The following is a 26,310-nucleotide window of genomic DNA, read 5'->3' on the forward strand; positions in this document are numbered from 1 at the left end:
TAACTTGATTTTCTGGGTCTTTTATTTTTATTACAATATATACATTATTATATGAATAGGCTTCATATGGGATGGAAGATTTCAACCTCAAAGAAGCCCTGCTGATCTGAATCTTGTATCAAAACAAACACTTTTCAGAAAAGACAAAATGAACTGGGTTTTGCAGTGTGAATAAGAAAAAGTATTTTTTGGCAAATCGAAGCTGCTAAGGAACAAGCAGTTCATATTGTAATGCAAAAATAAGGGCCAAACCAGAAGAGATAAAGTCTGCTTAATGATTAAGAGGTATTCTCAAGTCTGCTGCACAAGTGTTTATATAACTGTGTTACGTTATACATATAAAACACTGCCAGAAACTTCACAGTGTTCAGTGCCATTATATTGAGGGAACATAATATTATGTAACATCTTAATAACAGAGGAAACACACTGTTTTACAAACAAGTAAAAAGCCAGAAAAACAGAAGTTTTCTGTATTCTCCTTACAGTTTACCAGATTTAAACTAAAATAATAAGCAACTCCAGTAGCTCTTACATGCTAACAAACTTTCTTTGTAAAATGAAATGCAGCGTTCTCACAGTCTGTGGCATCAGCAACAATGTCACGGCAAATAAAAAAAAGACACATTCCTATTTTCTGTTAGATCTCCAAGAAGAACATGATCGGACACTTTAGCAGGCACTTCTGTATTTGCTGAAGATAATCTTAAGATGTCTATAGACAGCAGGCTCTGGAAAAAAAACTAACTTCACACATCCCTGCTGTTTCTTTCTCTGATGCTATGTGATCAGAGGTATATGGAAGTCTGCACTGTCAAAGAGGAGAGGCCTTTTGAGTGGAGAGGGATCCTTGTCAGCCTTGTGTAGGAGTTTAAACAGTCCTGTTCCAATGTTCATTGGAATCCCCATAATGATGCACTCAGACACACCTGAAATAGGAACAGAGGAAATGTTAAGACCCAATTAAGTCCAAGTGTAAAGTGCAATTTCTTCACAGAGATAAAGCATCAGTTTACCACAGACAGAGTCCTTTTGTCCAAAGTAGGCAGCGTCGAAGAGATGATCAGCTGTTTTCTCGAAGGAGGCCAGCATGAGGACACTCTCCTTCATTTTGGCTAAACCGAACCTGGTGATTCCCAATATCTCCCCCTTTATGGACAGATGACAGTATGCACACAGGTGAAATTGCTGCTAACTACACAAACACTATGAAGACATGTGTCAAGATTTCTACTCATCATACTTTGTAGGACATGAGATCTGCCAGAAGCATGACGTGACGCCGGTCAATGCTCATTCCATGGTTCACCATGGTGTACTGAATCTCATTGATGATGGTGGATCTAGCAGCCTCAATACCCAAGGTCCTCTCAACCTAGAAAAACACAACAGAAAAGCTTGTAAAAATCAAACACTGGCCTGATGCAGAGTCAAATCAATCACATGGCAACTTAAATCAGTCCAGGTAAAGGTAATATTCTACTGTAAAGATTCATGATTGACTTATATTAGTAGAGATGGAATACATTTCAAAATGCATACTAAGCCACCATCTTCCATCCACCATTTTTAATACTCAGAAGTGGATGTACTTGAAAAAAAAAATAAATAAATAAATAAATTCTGTGGTCACCCACCATTGAGTCTGGTTCTGTCCAAGGTTTCTGCCTGTTAAAAGGAAGTTTTTTCTTGCCACTGTCGCCAAATGCTTGCTCATGGTGGGATTTGTTGGGTCTCTGTAATTAATATTATAAAGAGTACGGTCTAGACCTGCTCTATAGGAAAAGCGCAATGAGATAACTTCTGTTATGAATTGGCGCTATATAAATAATATTGAATTGAATTGAATTGAAAATGCACTTTGTAATCATGAAGTTAAAAATCGACTGTCAACTTTCACAGACTCAGAAAACTAAAATTGGTATCAGTCTCAAAAACCAGGCTCTAGACACCATTGTTGAGTGTGGTTAAGGGCGCATTTTGGACCAAACCCAACCACACCTATCAGTGAAGCTGGGTGTGGTCAGAGGTGAAACAGGCTTGAAACTTTTAACCAGAGGGGGCAGCAAAAACTGCTTTTTAGCCTGGTGCTAAGTTACTCTCAAAGGTGTGACAGGTGTGTGTTCCCACATCATTTATCACCCCCCCCATCCCTCTAAATTTTATTTATTGTTTTAGGTGTCAGTGCAGAGCAGGTCAGCCTGCAGAACCCAATCTGTCATGGGTATCCGTTCAGTCTCAGAATTCACGTGACAGATGTAGGGCAGATGTGGAACGAAAATAAGGACACATGCAGGGCTATAATACAAGCTACAGTGCCACTGGCTTTTAAATCTCCGTTGACTGATACCTCATATGTATTGTTTGAAGTGGTCCTGCTTCCATTCACTCCATGTGTTGCCATGACAGCTCTCAGGTTGTCCCCCTCCACCAGGAGTTTGTACTTGTTCTTTCCGCTCTGTTCATCAATGTGAATGACAGCTCGGGAAACCTCAGGTATACCTTGAACCACCACCTTCCATATGAGAAATGAGAACCATGTCAACAGTTAAAAAAAATAAACTAACAGGTCCAGGTTTACTTTTTAACTCAGGGCACTAATTTAGGAGCACCACTTAAATTAACATTCAGATACACATTCATACGCTTACATAAAAAGAAATAAATTTTAAAAAATAAACATTTTTACATTAACAGATTATCAAATGACGTAACTGAACGGTGTAACTCGTAGTGACAAACCTACAGAGAATGATTACCCAACTCTGCAGTTCCATTAGCTATGGAGTGTTTTAGCATCTTTTAGCTGTCTTGGTTTTACAGCCCAAAACATTACTGTTTAGTTCAGTCTCTCTACTCTCATCAACTCCAGCTGCAGCAGGCAGCGGTTCTCAGCAAAAAAAATAAAAACGTTCTAAGCTACGACACACAGACAAAGTTAGTGACTGGTGAACTTAGTGGAGCATTTAGTAACTGAAGTGACAGATATTTTTCTCTGGAGTTGGTGGAGACCAAAACAGTGCTAAAAAGTTGTTGTCTCTGCTGGATATGTAAATAGGTGATTGTTTACTAGCACATTCACCGCAGCTAGCAAACAACTCTATAAAAGTGATAATATGTCAGTGTTGTGTTTACAGCTCCTTCCGTGACCCCCGAGTGGCCAAAAAAAAAAAAAAACAAGTGGAAACAAAAAGAAAAGAGGGTGAGTGTCACCCTCATCAATCTGTTAAAGTGTTTGCTTGAAATGTATCAAACAAAGCCAGGATGCACAAGACAAACTCAGTATTTTCACAGACAACTTGTTTTTAAAAACTGTCACACATCAGATTCTCACCTTAGGCAGTTCCTCTTTTAATGACTGCAGCACGTAGTACATGGAGCTTTTACTGTTCTCTCGTGGAGACACACACACCACAGCCTCGCCATGCACAGCAATGTCTCCTGGTTTCACTCGTAGTTTAGACATGCAGATGGAGTAACGTACCGTTTCTGCATTTACCTGAAAGGCAAAAAAGAAATCAGAGGCAAAGCTACCATTCATATTCTTACCACACAACACAAAGGCACTAACCTATAATGTAGTACATCAAAATCTACAGCGAATAAACTGTGAGAGAACTCTGTTGTTGTTACAAGCAATGGAGAATAACCTTCACATGTGTTGCATTAGAAGAACAAAGATGTCAGGGCTTCAGCAATGGCAGGTTATTTAAACTCCAAAGCATTTGGGCCAGATGTAGTATAGGAATCCCTGACGCTCATCCATAATTTTGAAGATCAATTTGTAACCATGGCAACCAGATCATAAATTTGTTTTTTCCTCTAATGTTTCCATCTAGCCTCCACAGGAAATTTCTTTTTAATCCTACAGTAAATTAATTAGTGAGCTTTAGAGGTGCTGGTAGGCGGACAGCCTAGCTATTTCCCTGTTTCCAGTCTTTGGGCTAAGCTAAGACAACCAGCTGCTGGCAGTAGCTTCATATTTACCGTACAGGCATGAGAGTGGTATTAATCTTCTCATTTAAAGGTGGGGTATGCGATTCTAATCCAATACACGTCTTTTTGTCAAATTCCACGAATATCTCCTCACGGTACATTAAAAAAACTCTGGAAAAAATAACAATAAAGCTGAAAAAATCCTCTGGTGTTTGTACACAGCCCTGTCTCTGTAAATGGGAATCTACAGTAACACTATTCCAGCCATGATTTGTGTCACGTAACGTTAAATGACTTGCCCACGGACATTCAGCATACTTTCTAGTTTGCCGAGATATGCTGTTGTTGTGATGTTTGCTATAGTAGCAGGAGAGTTGTGAGTATCGCTGTCTGGAGCTGGTTTGCTGGCTGGGAAACTGTCTCATCCTCTCCAGCTGTTAGCTTCGCAGCAGCAACTGTAGCAACAGTTTGCTAGCCCACAACCTAGCCAACATTAGTTAGACTTGCTGTGTCGTGGTTCGCTCTATATCATGGTATTTGTCATGGTACAAGACATCACCATTAGGTGACCAGACTGAGAGCGAGTAGAATGGGGAAGAACAAGCAAGCAAGAACATGTCTCCTGGTGAGGTACAGAGTTTTTACATCTTTTCATTTGTTTTTGCTCAAATGTAGTTTCACAGTAGCACAAATTAAAAGAAAGTCATAAAATTAGAAAACTGACTCAGTAATGTTGGTTAGACAGCAATATCAACTGCATGTTACGTTTGTTAATATCAGCTAACATTAACCACTGTTAGCTACTGGTCAAACCAGACCAAATAAGGCCATAGCAGCAAACCCCCTGAGTGTGTTCAATTTAGAAAGGATGTGTTTTATTGCTTATGAATTCAACTTTTAATGTGTTATTTCCAGTTTCAAAAGTTACATAGTGTTTTTTTTAAAGCATTATTCCATTTTATTATACTTTTATAATAATTTTCATAGTTTTGGTCATCATTCCTATTGGTAATAATAACATAGTACTCACCAAGTTAATTGCTGAAAAGAAGTCTGGGACAGTCAGCTGTAGCTATGTCTCCATGTTCCCAGATCTCAGCAATCACTTTGGTTAATACCAAAGTTATCATGACTGATAGAAATGATAGCCAAAACTCAGAAAATAAGACCCAAGTTGTAACAAACCAGAATTAATATTTAATCAATGTAGGTGTGAAAGAGGGGATACATTTGCAATATTCACACACAGTCAGTAAAAATAAGAAAGTAGTGGTACCTCTAGTCGCAGCAGTCTTATTCTCTCCAGTGACAATTTCACCAGGATAAAACAGTCATCCGGTAGAAAAACCTCTTCTATGTACTCAGAAATCTGTAGAGGACAGCAAGAGACCTTGCCTTTATTACAGCTCAGTACTTGCTTGTACTTGTTCATGTCTCCCACAAAGCCTCTCTTGGAACTACTGGCATCCTTCAGTCAATTCCTTCTATTTAATGTCACTGATTTATTGATAAAGATCAAAAAGAGAAGTGTGTAAAATATGCTGCAAGTAGAAATACCTCTCCTAGAAGTGTTTTCTCGATCCTCCCCTTCACCAGCCTGGCAAAGTCAGCGTCGTCTTCCACATCCAAATGAGCAGTGATTATAGGGGTGCTGAGTGGTAAGTAGAGGACTAATAGATTATTCAAAACAAATTAGGGATGCATTAATTACTGTGACACAAAGAGACAATTTTTTGGGGCCCAGCAGAGCTCATTCTGCTAAACGCACTAATTCAGTATCTAAGCCATGGACTCAGCAAGTGATCAACATTATGCTTCACTGAAAGTGGCTTAGGACCTTTTGAGCTGCAAAACTCTCTAAAAAAGACAAAAGTGATGTCTGGAAGCAAAGGTCAAACAGGAGAATTTCTTCCATTCAGTGGTCATGAATGAGTTCTCGTTCCATTTGGCAGCATAATTTCCATTGAATTCCCGGAGACATCGAGAAAAAGCCTGTAGCCACCTTTGAAGGATGAAAAAGCTTCTTCTTTGTCTCCTCTGCTCATATGACATAGGGAAGTTAAAGGAACATATCTGTAATTATATATCATACCTGATGTTCTTGGAGGCATTGATGATCTCTTTGATGCGAGGCACGCCCAGAGTAATGTTCATGGACGCTACGCCAGCAAAGTGGAAGGTTTTCAGCGTCATCTGAGTACCAGGCTCTCCAATGCTCTGGGCACACAGGGCCCCAACTGCTGAGCCTGGCTCCATCTGAGCTCTGTGTGTATAAATAGATGATAAGAGACCATCTCTGAGCTCACCTTTCATTAAACTGACAATTAAGGGAAACTTGGCAGTTAATATACAAACATTTTCATCATCTCAACAGCCCTCAGATGAGTGTATAGATGAGTATGCATGCGGGTATAAAACAAGACAATCACTACATAAAAACTGACTACTACTCCCACAACACAATCTATAAAAAGCATTACCAAAGAAAATAATGAGGGTTCGTTATCTTTGTTTGTTTTTTTATTTGAAAAAAGAAAAAGCCTATTTGTCAGCGTTAATTTAATTTCTAAAAATACAAGCAAACATCATTTAAAAAAACCAAAAAACTTTGCCAGTGCCAACACAGTTTAACAGATTGTTTTTAGCCATGATATTGGCATGGCTCCTAGGATAGCTCCTCTCAGTCTCTTAACAACTATTGGATGGACTGCCCTGAAATTTGGTACAGATATCCATTGTTCCTAGAGGAACCATAAAGAAGCCTAATGACTTAGCTGATCCCCCTGACTTTTCCTCTAGCACCACCATGAGGTCGACATTCATGTCCCCCTCAGGTTGAATTGTAATAACTTTGGCAATCCCCGAACTTTTTATCTAGCACAGAGACACAAGCGTGGCTTTCGACTCTTAAGGTGCTTTCAGACGGCAAGTAGTTGCTGCTTCTGGCTACCTCCGAACCTTCCAGCCTGTACACTAAAGGCTGCTGCTATCCATTATGCTAAAATCGCTACAACTCGCTAAATAGAGCACGGTTTGAACTCTCAAGCTCTCTTTTTTCATTCTTTACTCAACTATTTCTTTCACTCGGTGTATACAAACGAGTGTTAACTGCAGTAATCAGTGTCTTCAACTTTTGGGTGTGTGGGGACATAAAATCAACCTGAAATTTGGTTTAAACCAATCTATTACTTTTAAAAACTACTGTTTTGCTAAAAATCGCTAACAAACAAAAACAATGAGCCTTACAATAAAAAGTCTTGTACCTCATGTATTTGTCTCTGCAGGTTTCAAGGAACTTCTCCAGCTGGGTGGGGGTTATGCGGTCCAGCTGATAGAGAACTTTTGGCTGTAATACAAATTAGAGAGGCAAGCAATTAAGATTATATAGCTATAGCTGAGCTTAAGTATATTGCTGCATTCAGCACATTAATCCATGGTGTGTGAGGCCTACCTCGCTGGTGCCATTGTCATTGATGCCGTATTTGTCTCTGGTCTTCTTGATCCTTTCTGAGATGCTCTTAATAAATTTTTTTATCTCCTACAGTTGAGGGAAGAGAATTCAACAATTTCAGAGGTCAAAAGGCTCATTAATATCTTGCTGAACAAACAATGAAGCGTGACCAAACTGTATGCTGCTTGACACATGATACACTCATGCAGTTGTTAGATATTACAGTAAAACAGTTACGGCGTGGAGAATGCAAACTCCCAGTAAATCACATTGAGAAATCTCTCTTTAAAAAAACATCAGCTGTGCTTCAAAGAGAGCAGTCAGATGTCAAAGAGTCACTCTGAGCCCAATGATGAGTGCTATTTTATTTTAAAAGAGCAACAATGGGGTTAATAAAAAAATTATTAATCTGTTCCAACTCTCGCTGACACACCATTCTCGCTTCAGTTAAACCACAATCCAGCATGCTCTGTCACTATACCTCCAGGTACTTCTCTGAGCCTGTGTCAGTTAACTCCTTCACAAAAGGGGGGAAAAGGTTCACATGTATTACTGCCAGCACACTGATTAACTGCATGTAACTGGCTTTGTGTTCATATAATGAGTGTGTTTCTCTGTACTGTAATAACTACACCATTTTTCTAAAGGAAGCCTAATTACCTTTTATATTAAGATTTAATCTGAAATACAGGTGGACATGTGGGTGTTTTGCCACAACTTAGATTTTTCAGGTCAACTTCTTTACGGTGTATCCATCTGTTGTATTTGCTGAAATGATTGTTGTGTTTCCTGTAGCAGGACAGGCAACATCTGAATGGCATAGACAATAAACTGTTGTTTTATCAACAAGAAACACTTAAAGTAAAGAAGGTTAAGATAGAATCATCCATCCTCTTAAATTTGAAAACATACTGAATTATTCAAACACATTTTATTTAAAAGGATAAGGCTGGCAATATACCACAACCAACAATGAATTCATCCTACTAACAGGTATTGTCTGTGTAGCCAAAGCTTGTTATGGCTTATTCCTCTGTGCCAAAAAATTTGCTACAGAGTAATTTCCTTTAATCTTTCCACATTGAAAACTCAAAACTGTACAAGTTTTACTTGATATGTTACTCTTCTCTGAGGATAACAACTTTCGCTGAAATTCTTCATTGTTATCTCGGATAAGGAGGTAATCGTCTCCGGCCTCCTTTGGAAGTTTTTTGTTTGTTTGTAAGTGGGAGCTCTCAAAAACTTTCACTGAGTTTTGGTGTAAAATTAGGCAGTGGGTTAAAGAAAGACTGAAGAATGTTTTTAGTGCAAATCCAGGAATTTTGTTTGGATAACTGCAAGATACAATAGATCCTTTTTGAACACATTTTTACATGACTACTGTGCTTACTTGAATTCATTACTGAAAGAAACATTTCAGAGATTGTTCAACCTTGATAGAGGTTTTGTGATAGCTTTGATAATTGTTTTCTGCTTATCAGCCTCACTACACATCAAACTATGAAGCACGTCACCTTGGGAAGTCAGTATCTATGATTTAAAAGTCATCAGAAATGCATTTTTTTACCTTGTAATATACTTTCATTAAGCACACTGTCTCTACAACCACCTACATTTCCACAATGGAAATAAAAGGGATTATAAAACAAATAAATGAAAGAAAAAAATATAACTTTGATAGACAGCACTGTACTGTGATGAGGTTACCTCCAAGAAGCTGTCTCTGCAGCACAGGAAGTCAGCTCTCTTCATGATAGCATCTGCAGTGAGGACCAGCTCGTTTTGACTGAGTGCAGGCTCGTCTGGACATGCGTAAACCGCCTGGGGGGGGGGTTAGAGAGGATCAAAAGGAGATAACTGGGAGCCAACACAGCAGCTCAACAACGCTCCTGATAGCTGATTTTATTGTCTTTTATGCAATTTTTCAAACACCTTGAATTGCCATTGTGTATAAAATGGACCATTTGAATATTACTGATGTAAACAAACCTTGAACAGCACCAGAAAAATGTAATAATTTATCTCTTACCATTAATCCCAGTATTTCATGACTTCTCAGGTAATTTGGGAGTGAATAGAGGTTCTTAACCTCAAGTGCCTTTAAAGGTCCAATATGTAACATTTAGGAGGAGCTATTGGCAGAAATGGAATATGATATTTATAAGTGTTGTTGTGTTGTCTAATTAATATTGTTTTAATTAGTGTATAATCACCTGAAAATAAGAATTGCTGTGTTTTCATTACCTTAAAATAAGCCATTTTTATCTACAGAGGGAGCAGGTCCCCTTCCACGGATGCCGCCATGTTGCACCGCCATGTTTCTACAGTAGCCCAGAACAGACAAACCAATCACTGACTCTAGATAGGGCCTTTTGCGTTTTTCGTGAGTTTCGTGGCCACTGTAGTTTCACCTATACACTTGGAAGGACAGGGTGAGGCAAGCGGTATTAAAATGATTGCAAACTGAAATTTCACCGCTAGATGCCACTAATTCCTACATACTGGACCTTTAATGCAACAACAAAGTTAATAATGTCAATGATGCCCAATAGATTGAGCAAATATGAGACAAGACCTGGAGGTGAATTTAAGCCATTCAAATAACCTAGAAATCTTCTTTTATGAACACTGTTAACCAGAAAATCAATTCTAAACTACTGATCAAATTACTCAGCCGATTAGATCACTTTCCTGCAGAGAAAATCAATTCAAACTTCCTACAATTTTATCTAAATACCTGGGGGAACCTGGGGTCTCAAATGCTGCTTTGTAAGTCAAAAAAGAAAATTTTCAACTATTCAGCTCCCGTGTGTTTTCACATGAGGAGCTTCTCTAATAATGGGCTGTCTCCCTGGCTGACAGTAGGCTTCTCGCAGGGGGAGAATATTCACATTTGTTCTCCCAGAGCACTGGCATATAATAGTGTTATGTACATTTAAAATGCTTCCCTTAGGCTACACTAAGCCAATACTATGAGACAGAGAAGCTTGGCTTTTTCACTGACTGTCCATTCTATTGTACAGGGCTGATGATGCATCCATCCTTTGTTTCCTTTTTTTCTTTGCATCTGTCAGGTTGAACTTTTTGGAACTGATTAGATAAAGACAGAGTAAATGGCAATACATTAATTGTTTATATAAAGGCATTAAATTGCCAAGGATATGTGAAAAACATCAACTAGAGCCAGGACCTACTCCAGCAACTAGATCACCATTTTCTTTTCTTTTTACTATTAATTCCTGCAATTCCTTGGTCTTCCAGCCTAACCACCAGCTGGGCAGATTAATATTTTAAGTTTTATTTATCCAGATAAGCTGAGCCTGTATTAATGAAGGGCTTCTTCCACTTAAAACAAAATCACTCCGGAAAGTGAATGGATGACCTTCTGGTCACGAGAAGCCAACTCTCCAGATTTGTTGTTTTTGTTTTTTACTGAAAGACAACAGGCTAAACATTAGCATACCAAACGCTAAGTAGTGTGCAGTGCACATTCATTGTCCATGAAAGTTGAAATATGGACCAAGCAAAAGAAAAATGTAAGACAATTATTTGAGTGGAATATGACTGCATAAACAAGAGGGGTTATACAAGGGTTATGTGTCTAAGGGTGAAGATGAAAACAAACAAATACTAAATAAATAAAAGCAGTCAACAATAAAGAAAGTGCTAAGCCAAGCAGGTCCATAAACTGTCCGTTCCCAATTTAACTCACCCGGATGTTGTCCAAGACTCTCTTAAACTCAAGCGGCTCATCCTTTCCCTCCATGGCAGCGGGATCCAGACCATCGCCACCATAAATAAACTGGATGATGTCGCCAGTGGAGCTGCGTACTGTCAGGTCATACTGCGAGCACAAATCCTCCAGGGACTTAACCAGACGCCTCTGTCCAAACACAGACATGAACATAAAAAAATGTCATAGTGACATATGTGACACAATAAAAAGAGCACACTCTATCTGAACTGACGTGAATGTAAACTCACAGTCCAGGTATATATCTGAAAATACATCTGAGATGCAACCTTGATGTAATCCTATAAAAGGGCTCCAGTGCTTTATATATTTCATTTGCATAAGTCTCCACATAGTGCTAAAATGACTGAATGACAAAAAATTATTCAATTCTGATAATCTATTAATCATTTAAGTCATTTATAATGCAAAAATGCCAAATGTTCACCAGTTCCAGCTACTCAGATAAGAGGATTTGCTGCTTTTCAATGTTTTTTTGTTTTTTTTCCCCCATTTAAATTGAATGTCGTTGGGTTTTGGACTGTTGGTTGGACAATATTAGCAATTTAAGGAGGTCCCCTTGGGCTTGGGGAATTTGTGATGGGCATTTCTGACATTTTTCAGGCAAAACTAATTAATGGATTATTTAAAAAAAATTAACTTTTTAAGTTAATAGGGTGAACTTGTTAGCAAACAGTTGCTTATTTACACAACCAGCAGTTATAGAGCAACATTATCATTCCTTTGGAGTCTTTGTTTCTGGCCACTATCATTCACTATCTTTTTAGCTCAGTTTTTGGTCTCTACCAACTCCTGAGGGAAATATCTGGCTCTTTAGCTGCTAAATGCTCCACTATGTTCACCAGCTAGTCGCTTACTGTGTCTGTCTGCTGTTTGGTGCTGAACAAGTAGTGTACAGTGGGTTTGTAGAGCTTTTTCGCTGAAAACAGCTACCTGCTGCGGATGGAAACGAGCGATGAGAGTGAATCAGACAGCTAAACAATGAGCTGAAACTCGCTATAAAGCTCCATAAAGCCGAAGGAAGCTGCAGATTCAGGTGATAATTCTCTGTAGGTTTGTGACCCCTTTCACACTGTCACACTGTATTTTCATATTGTCATTTGATGCATTGTTATTATAAAAATATCGATTATGGTAACTTTAAGTGGTGTTTCTAAATATGACAAGGGCTCCTAAGACTTCTGAAGGCAACGCCTTGGGCTCTAGGAACTTGTGATGGTCATTTTCTACAATTTTTCACAATTTTATCACATCATAGATTAAACGATTAACGGATTAATTGAAAAAATAATTGCCACAATAATGAAAATAATCATTAGTTGCAGCCCACACACCTCATTATATTTGTCATGGATGCTTTCTATTTTCAGCAAATTTCAATTGGTGGCTCGCGGGCCACATCTGGCCCAGAAGCAACCTCGGAATGGCCCAGCATACATAAATCTGATATGATAAAATAAGTAAACTACTTGTATGTGTATGGAAGTAGATAACGAGTGAGCGATCTCGCTTCCTTCTCATCTCTGTTGAGAGTTCCACATGCGCAGTACCGATCGGGCAAGATGTTTACGGATGTAGCGACACCGACAATCATATCTTTCACAAATCAACGTTTTCTCAGGTAGTTCCGACCACGCTTAGCTTTTCAAAACATCTGGCTATTGACAGTCACAAGTAGGGAAGAGCTCTACTGAAAATATGTCTCTGTCAACACTGAAACAACAATGAAAACCATCAGTTTAACCCTGCCTGGCAAGTATTTGTTTATTTTACCGCCATTTTATTTTTTATTACATATATCTGCATTTGTTTAAAAATGTTTTAAATAGGCTGCTAAAAATGTCTGGCCCATCTACATTTCCTGGTTTTAAAATCTGGCCCAATTTAATTTTTAATTGAATAGCACTGCCTTAAAGGATACTGCAGATAGGAACACACTTTTATTCCGCTATGTGACATCAGCATGGAGTGAGCATGAGTGAACCGTGGGGGAAAAAATCCTCAGGCATTACCTGCATGTATCCAGTCTCTGCAGTTTTCACAGCAGTGTCCACCAGACCCTCCCGGCCAGCCATTGTGTGGAAGAAGAACTCTGTGGGCGTCAGGCCAGAATAGAAGCTGTCGGCCACAAAGCCTTTAGCAGCAGGCAGCTGTTGAAAAATGGTGTTAAACAATTAAGCAGGCTTCTGTATATCTAGTTTCGATGTTGTTATCCCATCGATTTTGTTTGTTATTCTTCTATACATGGTCCTTGGAGAACATAAATAGAGACATAACTAATAGAATGCATTGATGCTTTTTGATTTAGCCAATTATAAGCTGGGGTAACACAATGAGGAAATCAATGTCAATGCACTTCAGAGCTGATGAGTCAGTGTGAGGCCTGGATATGACACATCGTGGTTACAAACACACATCAAAATTCAATTAATTCAATATAAACAGGACACATTGGTCTTTTGCCATTTGCAAGAGCTCAAATAACAGCAACTACTTAAAACCTTTGTATATCCCAACAAACACATTCAGAATACAATGTGCATGATCCCTCTGAGGGATATATAGAAAAATAATTTAAATAAATTAATTACATCTTACTTTTGAGTGCTTTTCAAAGTGAGGCAGAGAGCGATTTTCAAAACCATCAGGCACTCGAGAGCCACTTATGGCCTGCTGACCCACACAGGCAATCATCTGAGAGATATTAATGAAGGATCCTGTATGGATATAGAAGAGACGGATGAAAAGGTGAGTCACAGTACACAAACAAAATATGAATTAATGAAAATACAACAAACAAAACATCCTTAAAGATTCCTAATTCAGCATCCATTTGAGCAGATGGATTTGGATTTTATTTGTTGTTTTAGATGCAGAATAGCTTCATAATTTACAGTTTTGTTTTACTGAAAAATAATCTGTGTGTTTTAAAAAAAACGATTGAACCGATTCACTTGGAATTTATGTCATCAACACACACACACACACCTGTTTAGAAGTTGGGGGACAACTTATTTTTCTGGCGAAAAGAGGGACGATGCTAATATTCACTGCAGTTATGAGTAAACAAGGTCCTCTTCCTTCGAGGATAGCTCAGAAAATGCGTCCAGTAATAATAGAAAGTGAAGAGAACAATGGGGAGAAACTTAAATGTGCTGCTGAGTCCTAAGTAAGTAAACAAACAATAAACAGTTAAACTACAGTGGTTGTGCTGTAAATGATCAGATTTTTACATTCTTGTTTTTCTTCTGATAAAAATTCATTATTAAAGATGAATTCAGATTTTCTTGGTACTGAAATGATTAGTTTATTAACGATTCAATCAACAGATATTGATTAATCAACAACAACTCTTGTACAATGAGTATCTTTGAGTTTTAGACTGTTGGTCAGACAAAAACAGGAATTTGAAGACATAAATTGCAATTTTCTGACATTTTATAGACAAAACAAGTAATCAAAAAAAATCAATTAATAAAATAACCAACAGATTAAATTAAAATAATTGTTACTTGATGGCAGGTGAAAGAAAACTAAAAGAAAGAAACTAAATTCACACACACACTCACACACCAAAGGCACAGCCCTCGGGAGCAATTTAGGGGTTCAGTATCTTCCCCAAGGACACTTCGACATGCGGGCTGGGGGAAGCTAGGATCGAACCGCCGACCTTACGATTAGTGGACGACCTGCTTTAAGCCACAGCTGCCCCACAACTCTGACCATTAATGTTGAAACTTTATATTTTTTAATGATGATGACCATTTTTAGTCTTTAATCTACCTTGATAACTACTGTTCTTTCTATAAAATGTTTTTGTGTCCTTACCAACTGTTTGAGGCAGAAGTGATTTGCTGTTCTCTTTCAAACATTTGTTTCGGTCTCACTATGGGGAACACTGTTCTCAGAGAACATGGGTTATAGGATAAATAACGTTGTCTGAACAGAAAAGGCAAGAATTAAGAACATTTATATTTCTGCCTCAGCCATATTGATACTGATCTCTTAGATTTTGCTTATTCCAAAGTTTACTCTATTTTTTTTACTGTACTTTTTTGAGAGAAAGTTTGTCCTTTCTCTTCTTAATTGTCTGCAGCTTGAGGTGCTTATAAGCCTAACAAAATTTGACTGTCCTGGTATTATCTGATTATGTGGTCAGGCTTTTGCTCTCTTTCTGGTCCTTTTTCTCAGTAAAGCCCTTGATTTGTGACTTCTTTGTTTTTATCACAAGACTAAAAAGTGCTAGAAAATCAAGGCACTTCCTTATATGAGAATATTGGTAGACTGCAACAAGGGCCACAGTGTCTGGTCTACAACAGAAAACTGTTTTCCCTCATGCAGAACTCTTCATAACGTTATTTTCCCCTCAGCAGCATGTAGAGAGAAACATCTTTCATTGCAACTCAGTACTTTGACATACAGTCAGTGGGCGGGGTCTGTACCAGAGACTCTTATGAATGAAAGAAACTTCTATCAATGTTCCAACTCCTACCGCTCACTGAAAAAGGTCCGTCGAGATTTTTATAGAGGTAATCTCCCTGTTACTATTTCCCCAAGTAAATCTACATTAAGAATCAGCGTTCAAAGTAGTAACAAAGTCTTTACAGGTTAAGAAGATAATCCTAAAATGACTATCTTTAGAGCTCCAGCTGTGTCTTCAGCATTCACAAAATATTATACTCAAAAATACAGCCAAATTAAGTTTCCTTTCCAGATAGCTTACCTTTGGAGCCACAAAGAGCCATGATAAGAGGGCTGTTGCTCTTGTCGAGCTCCCTGAGGCAGGCACTGCCAGCTCGGTCTCTGATGACAGACAGCTCTCTCAAGATGAGAGCCTATTGAAAAAACACACAAAATAAAACAAGCTTGGCAGCTGACACACAAACATGTGGTAAGTCACACAGACAAAAAAAAAAAAACTGTGTTCTTAAGCATGTTTGGAGGAGCATGTTAATATGTACACATATTATTGTAGATATATGTATATATATCTACAATAATCACTTTGAGTCCCATTTAAGAAATGGACTAATAAAAGAAGGCAAAAAACCCCCAAAATATTAACCATTATATTTTTCTCCAATAGACTAATCGCTGGGCGATTTATTTGTTGTACTCTCCAGCAACGCCACCGTTTCTGCCGTGGCACAATCAAATCTAATGCACTTTCACCGACTTGGACTGGATAATGGTCGGCTTTCGCCCCTCTGAAATATGAAGGTAGTCTGTGAATGTAGATGTTATTCAGTCACAAAACAATAGTCTAAAATTGGCTATAACATGGGAGAATTAAGGTACCACTTTTGTCCGACCTCAAAAGTGCTGTGTAGTAATTAAGCCCTAGCCTGCAGTACTTTTCAGAATAGAAAAAAGAACATTACTATGCATGGGGTCAGGTTTTACATAGAGCATGAGGAGTTCAAGTAAATGCTTTAAAATGAAAATTACTTCATGAAGCAGAGGCTTGTGGATTTTGCTCTATTTTTTCCAAACTTGAGGTTTATTGTTAGAGTAGCTAATAACAGACCAGTAAGTGTGGTTTTGGCAGTTTGCAGGTGAAAAGACATCTAGGAGTCTATTAAAACTTGGTTTTTAGTTGTTTTTTAGACATCAACAGATTATAAATAGGCTTGTTTTCAACAGGTATCAGTTTCTGCTAGATCTCAGACATATTTCTTGGCAGGAGCTGCACAAAAGTTAAAAAGTGAAATCTCTTACATATATTGCAGGTTTATTAGTGAGATGTTACCGTAGCAGTGGTGGCTTGTTTACTTCTGCCTACATTAGTCTATACAGTATACTTCTGAGATGTAGCCAGTGTGTAGTCTACTATTGGTCTACTCAAGATAAGAGCCAGACCCATAAGGAATTTCTGAGGCTATTGCCAATGCAGATACAGATATTTCAGAATTTAAAAACTCTCATAACAACACTTTGGCCGATAGTCGTTTTTTATAAGAACACATACCATACGCAACATTTTTGATAAGGATCTCTAAAGTTTGGTTATTAAAGAATTGTGACAAAGATATGTACTAAGCTCGACATTTTACTGATGAAAAATCAACTTGTCAGAGCTTTCTGGTAGAAAAACTATGTACGTAAGGTCTACTAAAGGTGGCATTTCTAATATGAGTCAGCCAGTTCTTTTAGCACCACAGCTCTGCCCAGCTGCTGAAAAAAAATTAGGAAGCTCACCAACTAATTCATACGCAACTCATTTTCAAGATTATTCACACTACATGTCTACTTCTGATGACAGCACTTGGCCTCTTTTGAATTTTCAATGGAAGTCAGAGTCTGTCACACCTGGTGTGAAGTGCGATGGGGTGGGTAGGTGTCAGTTGCAAATAAAGTTATTAAATGAAAGAGCTTATTTGTGGTATGGTGTGCATGTGGTTGATTAAATGAGGTGTAGCAGTAACATAAGATATAAGTTCAGATGGATGTTAATGTTTTTCCATGGATGAATATATGCTGTAACACCTACCTCCAGAGTCTCCTCTGCCGTGCATCCAGGTTGCTGCTGCAACTTGCCCGTCTGTAGAGCTTCAATGTATTCGTCACACTTCTTGTAACCGTCATCCAGGAGGTCATGTTTGGCCTTCAGCAGACCCTGGCCAGGTGTAACGTCACCAATGCCAATAGAAAAGCCCCGGTTGGCTGAAAGTTGGGGGTTAAAAAAAATCAACTTAAATTACAATTAATATCTCTATAGATTATCCAGTTTGCAGAATTGCTTGATTCAAAATGAGCTACTATGTACCAAACCACTACAGAGACTCACTGATTCTTTAATACATTTCTAGATTTATTTCTGCTGAGATTGAAAGATATCTCAATTTTCAGTGTATTGTAAGAAACCCTGGAGAGCACCTACAGAGATACACTGGAGCGAGTCTTGCCAGGCGGGACATGGCGTTAGCAGCCTCCAGCTGTCCCCAGTCTCTAAGCAAGATGTAGAAGATGTTGTTCTTGGAGCCGGATCCCAAGGTGCCTTTGTCCATGCTTCCACACATCAGCTCACTGTTGTGGATCACCACGACTGGGAATGTGACAAGAATTGATGTCATTAGGTCTCAGAATAGAAGCACGACTAAGGTGAATAAAACACAGCGTGGTGCTCGCCTGGAGACGCCTGGTGCTGTTTGAGAGGGTTGGTGAAGGCCAAAAAGAGATTCAGCTTGGGGGGGACAATAATCGTGGAGGGAATCTTGGAATTTGTTTGGAAAAATATTTTAAATTATAATTTCACTGAATTAAATGATTAAACTAATAAAAAGGTAGGTCGGCCCTCTTCAGCAAGAAGAAAATGACATACTCTTTCTATTTACAGTGTCCTAGGGATGGGCATTAATTCAATGTTATCATTTATCGACTTCCACTGGAACCATTTTTATGATGGAACATATTACATTTGCATTTCACAAAATTATGCTGTCTTTTTTTTTATTCCAAGAAACATTTGTCATTTAAGTTTTCATTTTACACGTGAAGAGTTCTGTCTATAATGCATGCCTTTAGAATAGAGTTCAGTGCATTAACCATTAATTTGTTCATTTTATATGTGATTTTGCATACATTTTTCATATTAAAAATATTATTTGTATTGTGATATTGATTTCAATCATATTAACCTAGTATCGCCTCCGAAAGCTTCATCAGAAAGGAAAAGACATAACTATGTTGCTGTAATGTTTTTTCTTTTTACATGTTTTTGCTGCTGTACTCTGGTCTCTCTTGTGAAAGATGTCTCAATCAATCAATAAAAAGTTATAATAACATAAACTTCATGACTTAGCCAAATAAAGCCTTTTCATTTGGCGTGTTCAGTGGACATTTTTACTGAAGAAACTCACACGAGTCGTTGTGACAGAGATCCTCTCCCTTGCCACAGTATTGTTTGCCCTTGGTCCGCAGGTTCGCCTTGACTGGACATTCCTTACTCGGCTTCAGAATCATGCTGAAGATCTGTTTGCCCGTCCACAGAGCCATGGGCTGATGGACACAGAGCAAAATATTAGTGGCAGCTCACAAATACAGAGTTATGTAACAAGCTCACCAGAGAGAGGTACCTTCATTATAGCCGGGCGGGGGAGAGAGACCCTGACTTTTTCATCTTTTCCCACAAGGATTGATGCCACTATCTGACAGGCTTTTGATCTGTCAAAGAACGTGTCCTTTAGCGTCAAGAGGTAGGCTCCTGGAAAGTAGAAATATACTATAAAGTTAATGGAAATGAAATACAGTGGATTTTTCAAATATGGCTGAAGTGCTACCCCATAAGGTAGAAAATGGTTTTTCATTACCTATGGATTATTCAAATATTTTAAGATGTTGGTCTTATTTAAGCACGTAATGAACATTTTCTTATATCATCTGTGACCTTTTTCTCCCCATTATACATCATATACTTTTCTAGATACATGCATGTACTGGAAATTCAAGTTTTTCCTTTTATCAATGGTAAACTATTCTCCATCTGTGACTCAAAGAACCAGGAGCTTCAAATCATAACAGAGCACTGTGATTAATTGCCACACATCATGGCACTGACCTGTCAGAAAGTCCTGAATAGCAGCAATCAGAGGTTCGCCATTTCTTGGAGTGACAAGATTAGCTTTTGTCTGAAAGAAAAGATGGTCATTTGTGTCAAACTGTCAATTTCCTATGAAGCTTTCCATTGCTGAACGTCAACACCGATTGGTGTGTATATACTGTATAGACGACATGTACTCTGATGATACATACACCCATCAGGACGAGGGCCTCAGCTTTGGCTTCTTCAGTCTGAGGTAGATGAAGGTTCATTTCATCACCGTCAAAGTCGGCGTTGTACGGGGTGCACACGCACTCATTGAACCGAAATGTCCTGTGAGGTTTGACTCTGGCCTGTGAGTTTGGGAACAGTAAAATGTCAATATTATACATAAAGAAGCAACTAAACAAAGACTTACATACACTACATGATCAGAATTAAAACAGAATTAAAAAATGATAAACTTGGGAAGGTGTTATGTTCACAACAGTTTATTCCAACTTTGGAACATTTTGTTTGGTTTACTGGGACGGATGAAAGCAGTTTTAGGCACAGATAATTATCAATTTTTTTCTGATACGTCACAGACATCTGTCAAGCACCTGGGCCTGTTCGGTGTGCAACAGAAAATAATTTTGCACTGCACTGAGCCTGAGAATTGCTTTTGCAAGCAAACTGTGGGGGGTTCATTAAGAGTAACAATGAGATGTGAACCAACAAAAGGAAAAGTTAAAACACTGTCAAAACCACATGACCTTAGCTTCCAAGCTTGTCTGTTTGGAACAAATTACAAATACATAACAAAGCCAAATTTTTATAGGAGTTAACAAATGAACTGTAGTCAAAAACTAAACGTACGATGTGGGCCATGATGCTGAGTTTGTGCAGTGAGGGTTGTCGATTGAAGAGGACGATGTCTCCGTCTTTCATGTGCCTTTCCACTACATCACCAAACCTCAGCTCCTGAGCTATCTTCTCGCGGTTCCCATATTTTAAAAACCTGACAGAAAAAGAGAAGTCATTTTTGGTGGTGAACCACATCAGGTAAGCACTGGTTTTAATTTGTGTCAGAAGCCGCCAGCATCACCTTTTCATCTGTGTGTGACGATTCTGGATAAAGTTGGCTCCGGGGTGAACCTCAGGACCGTTGCGGACGAGTTTCCTCATTAGCTCCAGATTGGCTTTGTTCACCTATAACATAGAATCAAATTTAGATAACTTCAGTTCTGGCATGGAAGTGGTTGTTTAGTGTATGTGTTGTAGCCATGAAGGAGGGCTTACCCTCTCTGGGTATGTCAGGATTTTGGCCACATGCACAGGGACAGCCACCTCATCGATCCTCAGGTTTGGGTCAGGAGAAATTACAGTTCTTCCAGAGAAGTCCACTCTTTTTCCTGAGAGGTTTCCTCTGAATCGACCTGATTTTTTACAGTAAATATATCAATCAGTCTGGAATTTTAAACACTTTGTTGTGAGTGCACATTACTGTTTGTCTGAGTTGTACAAGCTGAGTACAAAATGAATACCTGCCAAGTGCCAAATTGCTGTAAAATGTGTCTTAGGAGGATAAATTGATTGATGTCACAACTCACACAAGCTGGCAACATTTGAGACTAACATTTAAATGCAAACATAAAAATCACTCTCTCTCTCGCTCTCTCTCTTACAGTGCATGAGTGAGTAAGGTTGAAATTAGTACCTAAAGCTGCTCTTTAATGAATGTTATATACGGTACCTGATTACTTTTTTCTCTACATAAATTAGAACTGAAAACGGGCAGGTTGACAGATTTTTAAGAAAAATGTTCATGAGTCAGTTTGGCAGGTAAAAATTAAAATTATGTACACAGTGTACAATTAAAGAAAGAAAAAACACTCATTTGAATATCGGTAAAATCAGATATCACAGGTTTAAATATACACTATACCTTGCTTCCCCTTGAGTCTCTGCACAAAGCCTCTGGTCCATTTCTTAGGTGCCATGTTGAGGGGGATGCCAGAAAGCTCGCTGTTGATGTAAAGAGCACACTGCAGCTGAAGGAAGTCCCAGTCCTCCATGATCATCTGGGTCTTTGCCCCTGTCATACGATGCTAAATGAGAAAAGAGTTTGTTAAAGGTGGGGTATGCGATTCTAATCCAATACATGTCTTTTTGTCAAATTCAGTGAATATCTCCTCACAGTCTGCTGAAAAAAATGCCGGTGTTTGTACACAGCCTTGGCTCTGTAAATGTGAAACTACCTACTGGAAACTGGAAACTGGAAAGAGGCTTGGACCAGGCCACACAACACTATTCCAGCCATGATTTATGTGTCAGGTTCCGTTAAATGACTTGCCCACGGACATTCAGCTTACTTTCTAGTTTGCCAAGATATGCTGCTGTTGTGATGTTTGCTATAGTAGCAGGAGAGTTGTGAGTATCGCTGTCTGGAGCTGGTTTGCTGGCTCTGGTAAACCATCACGTCTTCTCTGGCTGTTAGCTTCACAGAAGCAACTGCAGCGATAGTTTCCTAACCCACAACCTAGCTAACGTTAGTTACATTACTTGCTGTGTCGGTGTTTGCTCTACATCATGGTATTTGTCATGGTATTGGATTTCTCCAGAATTGCATAGCTCACCTTTAATGTGGGTTGTCTCCATGAAAAATAAGACATCTGACAACTGCATTTAAGACATTTTTAGTTTTAAGGCTGATAATTAACTTTCAGATCAAGGCCTGAACAGTCATTCAATAACTGCCTTCCTTTTAGTCTGAAGTTCACTGTCTTCAAACTAGAGGCCCTAAGTCTTATAAGTCCCTGCAGATAGCCTGTACTGGATAGAAGATAAGTAGCTGCTCTCAATGATAGATACCAACCTTTTTGATGACATCGTTGAGGAAGATTATCTCTGTGAGCTTCATGGTGAGGTCGTCTTCGTTGGTGCCGGACTTCAGGTCGCTCACCACAGAGGGTCGTATGCAGAGGGGAGGCACCAGGAGGCGGGTGAGGATGAGGTCCGCGGGTTTCCCTGCCTCAGGGTTCATCAGCAGCAGGGGAATGTCTTCTTGGGGAATCCTCTTGAACATGTTCAGCACCACCAGAGGGTTCAGGTTTTCCTAGGGAGGAAATGATAATCAAGGCAAATTGAGGCAAAATACAGGGTTGTACTGGGCTTCTACCTAGGCCTAAATCTTGTTTGAAATTTTTTGATAATAAGACTTATAATAAAACTTATTCCATACCTAAGTTAGGAATATAAGAATGATTTTATACAAAACCTTTTTTAATTTTGTATATACCAAACTTCTCAAATAAAACTGATTTGTATGAGGAAATATGTCATTGAACAATAAATGAAGAAGACTAAGAATCTGACCAATCATTCAAAGCTAACTTTAATCACTTATTTCATCAGTAAGCAAATAATATTGAGGTTTGACACCCAGACCTACTTCTGCTGTACCTTTTTATCCTAGGCAGGGTCATCACTTGCCATACCACAGCAAAGTAACAAGAAATGACACCAACTGCACAGTGTGAAAGAGTGTACGCAGTTCACCTGTGCTCTGGTCAGCAGAGGCTCCACAACTTTGTTGTGTTCAATGGCGATATCAAAGGACTGCAGGAATTCTGACACAAAAGGATCCACCACCTTCTTGGTTGTTTTATACTTCTCATGGATGATCTTAAGCAGGCCACACTTTTTCACTGGTCCTGAGGAATAACAGACAGATGACTCAGCTTTTCCCAATTATTATATCAGGATATAAGTCGGTGTCAACCATTAAATATCAGAAATGAAAATGTCTGTTATCACCATTGAAAGCGGAACAATTCAGACAGATTGTCCTTTTGCGGCATTTATCAGAGATCTTCTTCTTCAACCCTCGTTTCTGGAGATAGGCCAGGTTGGGCCTTTTCAAAAAATCCATGAACTGCAGTTTCTCCTCTTTTGTCAGCATTATGCTTGAGCATGTCTTGCAAATCATCTGGAGACATGACAAAATACCACATTAGAATGAGGGAACATTATTATAAAGGTGAAAATGGCTGCATTGTTTTATGATATAAAAATATAGAATACAATGATAACTTAATAAATGTAATTTACATTACACAAAAGTGGGGTAAATAATGTAATAAAAGCTTGATTTGCATTATTTTATTGGTAATTTATACACATATTTCCTTGTTGAGGAGATTAAAAAGATTGAGCTAAAGCATACACACACAATTCTCAAAAGCAGTATATTCTACCTGTTCTAATTATGATGCTCTAGTGACACCTAAAGGAAAAAATATATATTTCTGCTTGCTGCATTCCAACTTTAGCCATATCAATGCTTCTTCTTGCACAGTGTGAAACATGAGCCTTCTGATTGAATTTAGAAAGTTTCCCTATTGATTATGCTAACCATCTGATCTTGTCTTCCACAATATGAGAGTCTCCAAATGTCTTAAAATGTGTACCATCTAAATATTTTTTTTCTAAATATGAATTTGTAGCATCTATTATTACATATACAGAGTTAATTATTGCATTAGACTGTAAACTTGCCTGTAAGATTCCTATGATGGCTTTGAAATAGCCGACATGAAAGCATGGCAGCTCCAGATCCAAGTAGCCATAATGTCCCAAGCAATCTGCCAGATTCTTCCCACATGTCAAACAGGGTCTGTCTTTCTCACTGGTGCCCTGCAGGAAACATGAGGGAAAACAGAGGGACGAGCCTGTAGTATGAGGAGGGATTACAGCTACATGACGTTATTTCATATCTGAAATGGGTGACAACATTATATGATGTAATACTACTTTTTATGTAATATAAATATATTATGCTTAAATATATGCATATAGCTCATTCACATCAAGTTCCACAAGTGTTAACCCTATGCAGTTTTGCAGACTACATCACCTGTATGTATGGATACTGTATGCAAATGGTTAAAATCACTACAAATACATTAAAGAAATGAACAAAATCTCCAAAAAAGGTAAAAGACTGTGTAGACATAAGACCTGACTGGACTACAAGTCCAATAAGACTGTTAGGTAGCCCAACTAACACAAATAAACCCTCTTCGGCAGAGATCTGCAAGTAACATAATCCTGATATGATAGAGGCCAGCAATCAAGTCAAGAGGTCATCCATAATGTATTTGAAAATGTAGTCATAAAAAGAAACCAGACTACATAAATATTGTACAATAACCTTTGTGTATGAAGTCGTAATATACAGTGTACAGCATAGATAGACAAATAAAAAAGGATACGTTTCATTGTTATATTGTTGCAGCCAAAATAGGTTTTGAGTGTGAGATTATCATGAGAGACAACTGTGTGTTTTCTTGTGTCATTGCAAACAAGAGTAAAACGTGTTTGTGTCCATGTCGTACCATGCGGTGGTCCAACACTCCATAAGACAGTGGAGTGTGTTTGGTGTCTTGGCTGTACAGATTCTTACTGACCACCTGAATGTGGGCCTGCTGACGCATCTGTTCAGCAGATTTCATCCCAAAGCAGATGTGGCTTCTGTAAACAAGTACAAACAGTAAAAGCAAAGAAAATCACAGGGTTTAATATCTCTAAATTCTAACAACTGGCTAATGTCTGCTTTATTGGCACTTGGGAGAAGTTTGCCTTAGTAGTAAGGCTTTCAAGCAGAAAGGCTTTCTGGCAGAAAACCTTGAGGGAAAACTTATCCCATGTGCGCTTTATTGTCATATTAGCATCACTACTTGACCAAACTAATTGCTTAGTTTTCCTGCTGTGACACATTTTTCCACATGCATGCAAGTGATAAGCAGAGCTGAGAAGTGAACAGGAACCGATTCTAAAAATAAATAAATAAAAGAAGAAGGTATTTAATTGACTCTGGTTAATGCATGTCCACCACACCACACTATCGTCGACTTATCTACCTTGATCGACGTTCGTAGTTAACGTCACTATAAAATACATCAGCTCAACCGTCACATTTTCACTGTGTTTCTCTTCATACAACGCCTACGTTAGCTAACGGTAACTTACGTATCTACGACTAGTTAACGTTAATACCACTGAATGATTTGGTTGTTTAGTGGGGCCACTGTAACCTCTTTAATATTACGTACTAAACAACTTGTCAGTATTAGCCACATTGCAAAATGACTGACACTGACTAACCGGCGAACGAACTCGCTAGCAGTATTCCTCAGTCTGTTATACGTTACTCACATTTTTTTGGCCACATCGGTCTCTCTGAACTGCTCCTTCACCATTTTGGCAGATTTTCCTAAACAAATAACAACAGGACTAATTAAACTGTTATTCTGTCCTTATTCCAGCAGGCTAGGCTTTACGAGTAACCAGCACGCTGTCACTTTGCTTTCCCATGTTGTGGAAATGCTAGCAGCCAGCAGCAACACGCAATGTGTTGATAGCGTGTGAGCCACAGCAGCGCTGCCTTCAGGGTTAATCGGTAATCTAGCGACTACTCCGAAATGGTCAAAAAGTTGACAGGATGTGACTTTTAGGGAGCATGGAGGAAAGCAGTTTGGTGTCTCGCCCGATGGTAAGTGTTTATCTTTCACTAATAAAATATTTAGAAGATGAACTAAATGGCATGTGCGCATTTCTCCTCTAACTAAAGCTGTCACAAAAAAGCAT

General features: G+C 38.6%; 1 protein-coding gene across 1 annotated transcript; it reads right to left on the bottom strand.

Moving 5' to 3' along the window:
- polr3a (polymerase (RNA) III (DNA directed) polypeptide A) lies at nucleotides 1-26,081 on the bottom strand. The gene is made up of 31 exons (XM_044178092.1): nucleotides 25,879-26,081; nucleotides 25,059-25,194; nucleotides 24,220-24,357; nucleotides 23,479-23,650; nucleotides 23,221-23,375; nucleotides 22,538-22,777; nucleotides 21,608-21,770; nucleotides 20,962-21,098; nucleotides 20,768-20,871; nucleotides 20,539-20,680; nucleotides 19,893-20,033; nucleotides 19,699-19,768; nucleotides 19,217-19,344; nucleotides 19,001-19,139; nucleotides 18,022-18,186; nucleotides 17,632-17,804; nucleotides 15,865-15,976; nucleotides 13,740-13,858; nucleotides 13,154-13,291; nucleotides 11,100-11,270; nucleotides 9,095-9,208; nucleotides 7,388-7,474; nucleotides 7,200-7,282; nucleotides 6,029-6,199; nucleotides 5,494-5,587; nucleotides 5,213-5,305; nucleotides 3,335-3,499; nucleotides 2,351-2,515; nucleotides 1,244-1,375; nucleotides 1,017-1,149; nucleotides 1-929 (listed from the first exon to the last, which is right to left on the bottom strand). Exons 1-31 carry the CDS (start codon nucleotides 25,920-25,922, stop codon nucleotides 781-783), a joined length of 4,173 nt encoding a protein of 1,390 aa, XP_044034027.1. The 5' UTR covers nucleotides 25,923-26,081; the 3' UTR covers nucleotides 1-780.
- Nucleotides 26,082-26,310: the final 229 nt, after the last annotated feature.

The sequence above is a fragment of the Siniperca chuatsi genome, linkage group LG20, assembly GCF_020085105.1.
Source record: "Siniperca chuatsi isolate FFG_IHB_CAS linkage group LG20, ASM2008510v1, whole genome shotgun sequence".
Lineage (NCBI taxonomy): Eukaryota > Metazoa > Chordata > Actinopteri > Centrarchiformes > Sinipercidae > Siniperca > Siniperca chuatsi.